Source organism: Callospermophilus lateralis, chromosome 1 (assembly GCF_048772815.1).
Source record: "Callospermophilus lateralis isolate mCalLat2 chromosome 1, mCalLat2.hap1, whole genome shotgun sequence".
Lineage (NCBI taxonomy): Eukaryota > Metazoa > Chordata > Mammalia > Rodentia > Sciuridae > Callospermophilus > Callospermophilus lateralis.
The window spans coordinates 57,899,596-57,911,863 of record NC_135305.1 but is presented as its reverse complement, the minus strand read 5'-3'; the positions used below and the strand labels follow the sequence as shown (position 1 = coordinate 57,911,863).

General features: G+C 34.6%; 1 protein-coding gene across 1 annotated transcript in view; it reads right to left on the bottom strand.

Annotated features, from left to right (window-relative positions):
* The window catches only part of Ccdc146 (coiled-coil domain containing 146), a 134,651-nt gene that overhangs the window by 107,425 nt on the left and 14,958 nt on the right, over positions 1-12,268 (bottom strand). Inside the window, exon 2 of the mRNA XM_076862492.1 lies at positions 3,432-3,615. Coding sequence (XP_076718607.1) covers positions 3,432-3,605 — 174 coding nt within the window. The 5' untranslated portion in view covers positions 3,606-3,615. The remainder of the gene's footprint in view (positions 1-3,431; positions 3,616-12,268) is intronic.

Below are 12,268 nucleotides of genomic sequence, written 5' to 3'. Positions count from 1 at the left end.
TGGGGAGGGGATGATTTAACTAGGTCATAAGGGACTGGAATTCAAACAACTTATGACAGACTTGAAAATGGATGATCATAAGTATATTGTTAAAAACTCTTCGGTAGCAATGTTAAATTAATTTATGACAAAAGTTTAGCCTTAGTATTAACAGAATTATTAAGGATAGAAATTTTATTGCAAATTGGACACATGATGTGTTTTAGCAGAAACAGAGAGCCATGATCATGCATAAGTACATGGTTTTAAATATGTAAAAGTACACATAGAAATTGATATAAATTTGTGTAGATGCAAATATTCATGTACCTGTTTCTAACTGTCCACTTAGAGGGCCTAGAATCAATGGCATACCAGTAGTAATGACCATAACCAGCATTAGGATCTTAGTTTTCAAATATTATTCTTCACTAAAAGAAACTACAAATTCTCCAAGAAATGGCTGATTTGAATGCTGGATCAAAGAAGATACAAAAAGAGCCTAAAACACATTCTTGTACCAAAAAGTAAGGAATTGAACAAGGAATTACGACAGCAGTTTCAAAGGACAAATGAGTCTACCTGAAGACATGCATACTGGCCAAATCAGGAATAATTAAAGAATAAAAATGGATAATAGCAATAAGGGATTATAACACACTAAATAAAATAAAAATCCATAAGTCTATACTGCTAAATAGTCAGATATATAAATTGGAAAGTGAAAAAATTCTTCCTTAGAGTAGGAAGCCACCTAAAACAATTGTAGAAGGAGCCGAAGGTAGTGGCTTGCTTCTGTAGTCCCAGCACTTGGAAGGCTGGGGTAGAGGATCTCTCAATTGCAGGATTTGAGACCAACCCAGGAAACACACTGAGACCCCATCTCAATAATGACAACAAAACATTTGGGCTGGGGATGTGGCTCAGTGCTAGAATTCTTGCCTAATCGGTTTGATTCTCTGCATTGGGAAAAAAAATTCACCATTTGCAAGAATCATCAATAGACGCCAACCTAATAAGTAAAAAGATTTTGGGTAATATACATCCATAGTCTCAGATACCTCCCCATTAAGTGTTTATTAGTTTCAAACATAAAAATAATGGTAATAAACAGAGAAGAAACTTGGAAGTCACCACCTTAGCCAAGTGATAGAGGTTAACAAGAATAGTAATGGAACAAATCAACATCCTGTGTCTGCTATGAGATACAGGAGAAGAAAATGACATGTCTGATGATCCTGCCCAAAATACATACTTGAATCTGATGATGAGAACATCAGACAAATCTAAATTGAAAGAAATTCTACATAATAACTGGCCTCTACTGTTTAACAGTGTCAATGTTATGAACATTTAAAAAATTCTAAAGAGCTGTTCCAGATTAAAGGAGAATAAAGAGGTGACTATTAAATGCAGTGTCTAATATGGGAGTTTCTTTTGATATAAAGAACATATTGAGCTGGGCACGGTGGCATTCGCCTGTAATCCCATAGGCTCAGGAGGCTGAGGCAGGAGGATCGTGAGTTCAAAGCCAGCCTCAGCAAAAGCGAGGTACTAAGCAACTTAGTGAGACCCTGTTTCTAAATAAAATACAAAATAGGGCTGGGGATGTGGCTCAGTGGTTGAGTGCTCCTGAGTTCAATCCCCAGTACCCACGCCCCCTACCAAAAAAAAAGAACATTGAGATCTGTATAAGGTCTGTAGGTTAGATAACAGTATTGTAGCAATATTGATTTTTTATATAATTACACTATGGAAAAGAATGAACTTATTTTTAGAAAACACAATGGTGCTTTTAGTTATAAAAGGGCACCTTCAAAGGGAGGGAAAATTGACACAGAAAGAAGGAAAAAAAGGATAAAGTAAATGCAGTAAGATGTTAACATCGGGGATTTGAATGAAAGGTACGTAGGAATTCTTTGTACTATCTTGCAATTTCTATATGACTGAAATTATGTCAGAATAAGAGAACAAAAACTATAGAAAAAGTAAACAATTTAGTAATTTAGATCCTACACACATACACACACACACACACACACACACACACACACACACTATCATTTTTTAAATTACCTTTTCATTGTATTTTATTTCCCTTTGGCTTTTGCTTCCTGGTTTTGAATAAACTGTGTTACTACTTCAAGAATTCTTAAGCTTATTTTTACTGTGCTTGTAAATCTCTTGTTCTGTTAAGGTTTAGATCTGAATTATGTTTATTAATTATGTTTATGAATTATGTTTATTAATTTGGTCTCCAATGCAGCAGTATTCCCAAAAGGTTCATGTTTTGAAGGTTTGGTCCCCAATGCAGCAGTATGCAGAAGTAGGACTTTTAGGAAGTGACTGTATCATCAGGGTGCTAACTCTATCAATGTATTAATCCATTGATGATTTCATAGCTGAACTGACTATTAGAATGTGGGCCTACTTGAAAGAAGTAGGTCACTGAGGGCATGCCTTTGAAGGGTAATTTTGTCCCTGGACCCTTTCTCTTTGTCTGCTTTCTGGCTACCATGAGGTGATCAGCTTTATTCTACTATCCCTTCCCACTATGATACTATGCCTCTTCACAGGCCCGTAGCCAACCATGAACTGAAACCCATGAAACTGAGCCAAAGTAAATCTTTATTCCTTTAAGTTGTGCATGTCAGGCATTTTGTCACAGTGACAGAAAGCTAATGCAAAATACTGAAAGTTAATAGTCAGGAATTCAGATGTCCTCTAAACAACTTCTTCTTTTTTTTAATCATAGCTCACAAGCATGACGAAGTAACAGTTCTCTATGTGTTCAGATAATTTTTTTTAAACGCAACTCTTCTCATACATGGGTATTTCCTTTCACTTTACAAAAATCAGAAAATAAGAATATGTAATTGGTCATACCCGCTTTTTTGCTTCTTTGCAGATAGGAAGCAGATGTCAGTGTTCTGCTTCAGTAACTACATTTAATCAGGTTAATAATTTTCTATTATTTTATGACAAGAACTTTTATCTTCATTTCATGAAAGTAAATTTTATATATACAATAATTAAATATTTTTATTTCATGTATCAATCTATAAAATGTACTTACCAACTGCATATATGAAAAATACTTTTTGTGCTTTAAAAATATCAGATCCTATACTACTGTACTAGTCCAGAACTATATGACAAGCTCTTCAGATGAAAAATCAGGACCCATTTTGTTTTAGAGAACTTCAAACTGTATATATTGTCTATAGGATATATGTAATAAAGAATTTGGATGAGGGGCTGAGAGAATAGCTCAGTGTTGGAGCACTTGAACAGTGTGCTGAAGACCCTAGGTTTAATCTCCAGGACACACACACACACACAAAAAAAAAAAAAAAAAAAAAAAAAACAACTTTTTTTTTTACTTCATCTGAATTTTTAAGTAGATGATGATTCAGATTGTATTATAGTAATAATTATGCAAAGAGATATACCTCATTCAGACAAATGAAAGCTGGAGTTTCAGACAAATCTACGAACCGCTCATCTTGAATGTTAATTGTGGGCACTATGGCATAGGTGAGGTCTTTTTGATCTTTTTCATCCTCCTCTTCCTCTTCCTCTTCCTCTTCCTCTTCTTTTTCTGTGTCTGTGGAACTATCTCCCATTTTCTCAACTCTGAAATAAAATCATTCATATTCAGTTATTTATAAGTTTCTTTACTTATTAAGTAAAATTAATGAAAAATAGTAAAACTAAAGTAAAAGTAAACTAAACTCAAGTGGAGCAAGCTTTTTTTAAACTACATTTTAATTATATGAAGTAATGGAATAAGCTGGTCTTTAATGAAACTGCAAATAAGAAAAGCTAGCTATAATCTTGTTACTATAAAAGGCTGCTCTGTTACAAAGATTATTTTTCTTTATTCATTTTTTTTTTTTTTTTTTTTTACCTACAGTGCTAGAGATTGAACTCAGGGCTTTGAACATGCTAATACTCTACCACTGACCTGTGCTCCCAACCTCAGATACATCCTATTATTATAGTAAAATCCATAATTTTAATTTTTAAAAATCAGCTATTGTCATGTTGATTGAAAAACAAAATATATAACTAGAATATAAGCTCCATGAGGGAAGAAACTAGGTTTCTGAGTTTACTGAACACTCAGTTACTATTATTAAATGAATAAATAGATATAACCTTTACCCTTAAAACAGAACACAAAATTAGTTCCAATTATTTTGAAAAAATATAAACCAATAGACAGGCTGAGATGTGGGAATGAGAACGTTGAGGCTAGGCAGAAACAGGCTCTTGAGCCACGTCTAGGGAAGGAAGGAAGAGAGCCAATCCCATTCAGCAATATTTTGAACTGGTGGCAGGGCTGGTGGGTATCTGATGTCAGGCAGTAGACTCTCTGCTCCACATTTAAGCACACAAACAAAAGGATTCCAATAAGAATGCAAGTCCATTCCAGCCTAGACATTCTTGAAACATGTTGGCAGGGACCTTTCCAGCTAACCCATTGGGTTAATTACACTTTACTTTCTGATATCACTATAATCACCTGTGCACACTTTTGTGGCCACCCTTAAAGTACTGTATTATAATTAATTATTTTTCATTTTTCTTTCTAAATAAATTATTTACAACAGAAATTATATTTATTTTTCCATGGAGCTTCAACACCTGGCAAATAACACACAGGAAAGTGTGCAAGAAACATTTGCTGATGGGATGACCAAATAATATTGCCAACTTCAAAAAATTTCCTTGATTTTTCAGAAATAAAATGCTAAACCAATGAAGTAACAATGATTCCTTCAATTTCTTAGAACGTTAGTCCAAAAGTAAAGTTTCAGAGGAGCAAAACTGAAGTTCTTGTGTGATTGCTGTGCACAATTGCTATTGACAGCTTTGAAAATTTTCCTTCCCTGAATAATATTGGCAGGCTACTTACATAATTTGCAGGGCCCAGGGCAAAAAAAGAAATATGGGGCTCCCTGATAAAAAGCAAGCGAAATGTAATATGAAAATTACCAAAATGTAAAATTTTCCTTTAAAAATATTACCCATGAAATGTAATAGGGGTGCTAGTGAGACACAACAACCCAAACTTACAAATCAGCAGAAAACACTTTTGGTGTCATAATTTTCTATAATAAAATGAATAATAATGATATTTCGATTAATCATAAGATTTTTCTGGCTCACTTTTCTGCAAATTCATTTAGTATTTCCCCATTAATACTTTTTGCAATTTCATTTTCAGTTGACCTAATTGAAAGTGATGTCAGTTGCTCTTGGGAAATACAAGATAACCAACAATTTTTGGCAATTTTTAATTTTGAAAAGACTTTTCCTTGCAGATGCATCTGTTGCTGGAATTATTAAGAGAATTTACAGGCTGTGACAGTATTTGGATAAATTTCTGATAATCATTTCAAAATTCATAACACTTAGAGTTGGTAAGTCCCATAGAACAATTTTTCTAAAATACAAGTCAGTTTCATGTGTGAATTTCATTTTAAATGTAAATTTATTCAATATTCATTTTAATGTTTCCTGTGACATCCCATGTAACTTGTGGAGGCTATGCAAGAATCTATATATGGCTTTATGCTTAGCATATACACCAAAACACTCCCTATGCATTCTATTGGTATACATTCAATGACAAAGTAAAAATAAAATTCTTGGTTTAGTCAAAGCTTCACATGAAAAGTGTTTCTTTCTGTCTTTCTTTCTTTTTTGTCAAATGCAATGCCATTTAAATTTCATTTTTATTTCTAAGCATGGATACATGGATATTTGATTTGTAATGCTGTAGCCATTTTCAAAACTGATGATTTTTAAACTATGATGAATTCTTAGGAACTCCCTGATATGCTTTATTGCATCCTCCATGTGTTTGCTTTTATTTTGTGATAATTTACTTAAAAAATATTCTGTCTGGGTGCCAGCAGTTCCTGCCCTTAATGTGCAATGCCACATGGACAAGTTCTGGGAACCTGCCCCCCACGTTGGGTCCCAGAGCTGTCCTCATAAAAAGCATGAACATGATGGTTGGAGCTTCCCCTACTACTTCTGCTGACACTGCTGCTTCTGCTGCCATTACTGTCATCATTGCCACTAATTTGGACCCAGCCATTTCCAGTTTTTTTGCTATTATAAAAGTGTTGCAAAGTATATCTATTTACTTTAAAATGCATTTTAAAATCTCCTGGAACCTTGATAATTAAAATTAACTTTGAAAGCCAAGGTTGAGGTAATCAAAGCACTGTACCTTTAAATTTATTGTACAGCTTACCTGGCCAACAAAATGTGGTTACTATATTGAATTTGGACAAATTTCTCAATTTGCTGAAGTTTTCAATTTCTATTGTCTTGAAACATTCTAAATATTTAGAACAGATATAGCATTTTACATAGTGAAACAACTAAAAGACACTTTAACAGGGTTCTGATAGACATTATCAGACAAACTTCAGCCCTTAGAATAAAATATTTAGGCATAATTTAACCAAAGACATGAAAGGGCTGTACATTGAGAACTATTTTTTAAAAAACAGTGATGAAAGAAATTATGAAAACATAAATAAAAAGAAAGAAATCTCATGTTCATGGGTCACAAGAATTAATAGTTAAAGTATCCACACTACCCAAAGTAATCTACAGATTCAGTGCAATCCCTGTCAAAATTCCAATGCACTTTTTCCAAGAAATAGAAGAAAAAATCCTAAAATTCTTATGGAATCATAAAAGATCCTGACTAACCAAAGCAACCCTGAGAAAGAAGAAAAAAGCTGGAAGCATCATACTTCCTGGTTTCAGATTACAGTACAAATCTATAGCAATCAAAATAATATGGTAGTGGCATTAAAAAATAGATCATAACTACTATAATGCACTTAGGCATACCTTTAAACATTTAAATATTAAAAACATTTTTAACGTAGACCATATGGTAGTGGCATTAAAAAATAGATCATAACTACTATAATGCACTTAGGCATACCTTTAAACATTTAAATATTAAAAACATTTTTAACATAGACCAATGGAACATAACAAAGAGCTCAGAGATGAACCTATGTATTTACAGGCAACCAATATTCAAGAAGGACACCAAGATTTCAAAATGACAAAGGAGAATCTCATCAACCAATTGTGTTGGGGAAACTGGATATCCATGTGCCAGAGAATAAAACTATACCACTATCTATACTATTAATAAAAATTAACTCAAATGGATTAAATGTTTAAATGAATTGGAAAAAAACACAGAGAACAGCAGCAACAACAAAACGGATTAAATACTTAAGATCTGAAACTACAGAGCTCCTAGAAGAGAACATAGGGGAAGAGTTCCTTGATGTTGGTCTTGGCAATGAGTTTTTGGATAGGACACCAAAGCACAAGCAACAACAGAAAAAATAAACAAGTGGGATTACATCAAACTAAAGAGTTTCTACACAGCAAAGGAACTAACCAATAAAATGAAATGGCAATTTGTGAAATGAGAAAAGATTTGCAAACCATATATCCAATAAGGTATTAATATCAAAATATACCAGGAATTTGTAAAACTGAATAGCAAAACAGAGAAAAGCAAAAGCAAAATGTGATTGAAAAACTAGACAGAGGATCTGAACAGATATTTTTTCAAGATGTAGACATGGCCAATGGATACAAGAACAGATGCTCAACATTACAAGTTATTTTGGAAATGAAAACCACAATGAGTTATAGGCTCACATCTATTAGGATGGCTACTTAATATAATACAAAAACAAAAGATAAGTACTGAAGATGATATGAAAGAAAGGGAAATTCTTGTACACTGTTGGTAGCAAGTAAATCAGTGAAGATGTTATGGAAAACAGTATGGAGGTGTCTCAAAAAAATTAAAAATGAAAGTGCTTTATGATTCAGAAATATTACTTCTAGGTACGCAGCCAAAAGAATTGAAATAAAGATTTTAAAGATTTATCAGCATTCCCATGTTCAATGCAGTGCTATTCACAGTAACCAAGTTATAGCATCAACTCAATGTCTTAACAGGTGAGTAATAAAGAAAATGTGGTATTTTTACATAATGGAACACTATTCAACCTCTAAAAAGAGGGGGTTCTGGCATTTATAACATCATGCATAAAGCAGAGGTTATGTGAAGTCAAATACAAATACTATATCATCTCATGTGTGGAATCTAAAATGGTCACACTCATAGAATAGGATGGTGGTTGCCAGTAGTTGTGACAGGGAGAAATTGAGAAGTGGTGGTTGAAGGGAATGGTTATGCAAGATAAATACATCCTAGAAATCAACTATTTATCATAGTGTCCATGGTTAACAATACTGTATAACTATACCTACAATAACAACAATAATAAAAAGGCCAGGAGGAAACCTTGGAAGATAATAAATGTACTCATGTCATTAGTAATGATGATGGTTTCATGGGTCTATTCTTATGCCCAAACTCATTGACGTGTGCCCATGCAATATGTACAGCTTAGTGTGTGTGTGGTACTGGAGACTGAGCCACATCCCCAGTCCTTTGTGTTTATTTTCTGACAGGATCATACTAAGTTCCCAGACTGGCCTCAAATTTACAAACCTCCTGTTTCCGTCTCCCAAGTTGCTGGGATTACAGACATGTGCATCCATACCTGGCTATGTATAGCTTTTCAATAAAAAATTAGAACTTTATAGTTATACATAGTTGTTGGGTTTATGTACAACTTTTTATATGTCAATCATACTTCAGTAGAGTGGTTAAAGGAAAGAAAGAAGAAAGTAAGAGTGAGTGAGAAAGTAAGAAAACATAATAGAGACAAATATAAAAGTCTCTGTTAAGACCTAAATCACTAATTAAGCTAATATTTATAGGAAGGAAAAGACTTTAGTGGATAACAAAGTTTAATGGGTAAAACAGAAAATATTCAAGGATTAGTTAAGATAGGATTGCAAAATCCATTGTATTAATATTACCATGCTGCAGGCAATATGATTGACAGCTATGAATAAACCAACGGGAAAAAATACATTTTCAGGCTACAGTGATATAAACTAGAAAATGTTTATAAAATGCCTTGAATTCTTGGTGTGGGAAAAACTACACAGCTATCAGGTGTAGTGATTCTAGAGACTTATATGTCCAGAATACATAAATCAATGAAGCAAATGTCTATTAAAAACCAAGAATCTTCAAATATGCAAACAACTTATAATCTAAAGAAGAATCAAGGCAGGGAAATAACTAGTTTTGTCATACAAGTTAAGGTAAAATAAGCCCACAGAAAAAGCAATGTTCTTAGGCAGGTAGATAAAGCTAACAAACAAACAACAACAACAACAACAAAACCAATCAGTTGCAGCCGGGAATTTAGACTTTCATCTGGGGGTCTTGGAAGCCATCACATTTTTTTTTTTTTCCAGAGAGGAGTTAACCTGTGTTGTAAAGATACTGGTGACACCAAGAGTAATGGGTTGGAAAGTATGTGAATCTGGGGGCAAGGAGACAGTGTAGAGGCTGGGAACCAACCACTGTGCTGTAAGAGAAAGATCCTGTGGTGAGTAAGACCAGACAAGGGCCCTGGCCTCAGGGAGCTTGCAGACTGGTGGAAATTAATCAAGAATCAGAAACATAATCTTCAAAAATTTATAACTGAAATAGGTGCCAGGAAGGCTTGGACTGGAGAGGCCAGTAGCCATGCAGGATGCACTTGCAGGGGCGCCACTGCTGGAAGACTCTAGGATGAGCCCCTGAGTTGAGACAATGCTGCAGGAGTCTGAAAAGAGGACGTGGTCTGATAAGGCCTGCCAGAAAGTGGAGGACATGAACCAAGCTTCCACACACATGCTTTTTTTTTTTTTTTAAGTTGGACACAATACCTTTATTTATTTATGTGGTGCTGAGGCAGGTGCTCTACCACCAAGCTATAGCTATAGCCCCAGCCCACACACATGCTTTTGATACACACAGAAGCAAAAAGCCAGTGAAGGAGAAAGGGAGCTAACCATCAAGGTTTGGTCCCATCTAGCTCCCCTATTCTTCACACTTCATCTAGGGGTTAAGATAAAAGCCAAAGTAGGAAGCTTCCCACAGAATAATTAAGCAATAGGCATTACAGGGAAGGCCTTGTTTTGTAAGACACACCACTACTTCCTCTTCTTTAAAACTAAACATGGACAATCATCATTTTGTTTTGATTTTGAACTCCAAAGATTTTTCTTGACAGTTTCGAGGAGTATGTACAAAAAACAAATAACACATGCCCCAGAAAACAGGTCAGGATACACAAACAATGTGACTTTCTTACGGTGAGATGGCAATGCTCCAAGAAAGATGTTGTAAGAAACCACAGTCTTTCGATATCACTTGTCGCTGGACAAGAACACATTTTGCTCATTTTAGAAACAACAAAGTATAATTTAAAAGTTAAATATGTTCTGTTTCTCTCCTATATCTACATGCAACCTGATCATTCGTCATTGTAATTTAATTCTTCTAACTGCCCTGGAAATAGGATTGCATGTGAATCCCAGCAGCCCACTTCTGTAGAAGGTTAGCTGCGTGACTGTTCCTACAGTGATTCAGAGTCAAACCTCTTGGAGGAAGGAAGAACTCTAGGACATTTCAATTTATTTATTTATTTATTTATTTTGTTTCAGTTTCCTAATATATTTTTAAAGACAGAAATGTTGGAACAGGATTTCAAAAAATGTTTAACAAATGCATCTCAATCCTGTCAGTATATGGTTTGTATTCTTATGTATATTTCTTATGTAACATTAAAAGGCTCCATTGAAGGCCTATTTTAAGAGCACTCTGGTCCACAATATGATAGGCTTAGAATATTGGACAACCAATCTGACATGAGGCATGCCTCAGATCCACTCAATGGACAATAATAGCAGATACTACCAACCTGGCAGTCCTAAATGCAACAGATAAATGTACTGCATTTATTCATATCTAGATACTTTGTTCTAAGACTAATTATTACTATAGGAAGACAAAATTAGGCTTGAAACATTTTTGAAGATATAGATACATGTGTTAAAAAAGAGATGCTAAAAGGTTTTCTCAAAGATCTGATGAACCAAACCACAACTTCTTTTCTGTTCAAAAAAGAAAAGAAAATATCCTCTCAAAAAATGGTTTTGTAAAAAGCAAAACTATTCAGGCACAGGTTAAAAAAAGAAAGAAAACTCAAGCAGTAGGTATGTAAAGATAAAATTTGTCTCATTATTGAAATGTTCAAGTAACAATCTGGGTAAGACCACCTTTAATTAAACACACACACACACACACACACACACACACACACGAGGAAGGAAAACTCTGATAAGAAGCTCTAAGTGCACATGTAGCCATTAAATGTTTACATGTATTAAACAGTTCAATCCTAAATTATGTGCATCTACAACCAATGAGGAATCTGTTACTTGCCCACAATCATGGAGAGTCCAAAGCTCTATAACAGGTTAAACCCCCTCCCTGGAAGGGAAGCATGCTCAGTGCACTTGATCCTGGTTCTTCTATGCACTATCCTCTTGCCTCCCTGTGCCCACTCCCACTGTGTCCCAAGCACAGATCCAAGAAAAGTTCACCTTCTTTTCGAAGGTTATGTATTTTTCCATTTTTTCCTTTGAAACCTACATAGCTAAAACAAGCTCTGAATTAGTCATTTCTGAGTAGACATATTGTTGGGTTATGACAGAGAAGCACCATACATGTGGCAGAATTGTCATAGAAACAGATATGATTTTGTCTCTAACATATATTCCTGATGACCCTTGTCAACATGAAGGCATTTCTGCCCAGTGGTGACCTGCTGTGTACCTATTAACAGTATTATATAGTTCTTACAATTTAAACAAAGCTTTCCTTCATATTATTTCACATAATCCTAACAACAAACATATACCACAAGAATTATCTCCATTTTGTAGATGAGAAAACTGAAATCAGAAAGGGTGAAGGATGTACCCAAGATCATGCAACAATAAATAGAAGTATTTATTCAAACTATGTCTCAAATCCCTTGCTTTTTTAGATTCTATTACCTTTAAGACTCTCTCTTGGGTCTTAGCTAAAGAGCAAGGGTAAAGGCAGGCTGATGGAATCCAACACCTGTCACTGAAACAGTACAGGGTTGGGACTCCTTTAGCAAAGAGCAAGCCAACATAGTGTAAATCAATCAAATACAAATTAATTCTGGTAGAGCAGTGATGATTAGGCAGCCATGAGGTGGTTAAGAGTGAGCTGAGCAAAACAATGGACCATAGAGCTTGTTGCTATAGTTACAAACAAAAG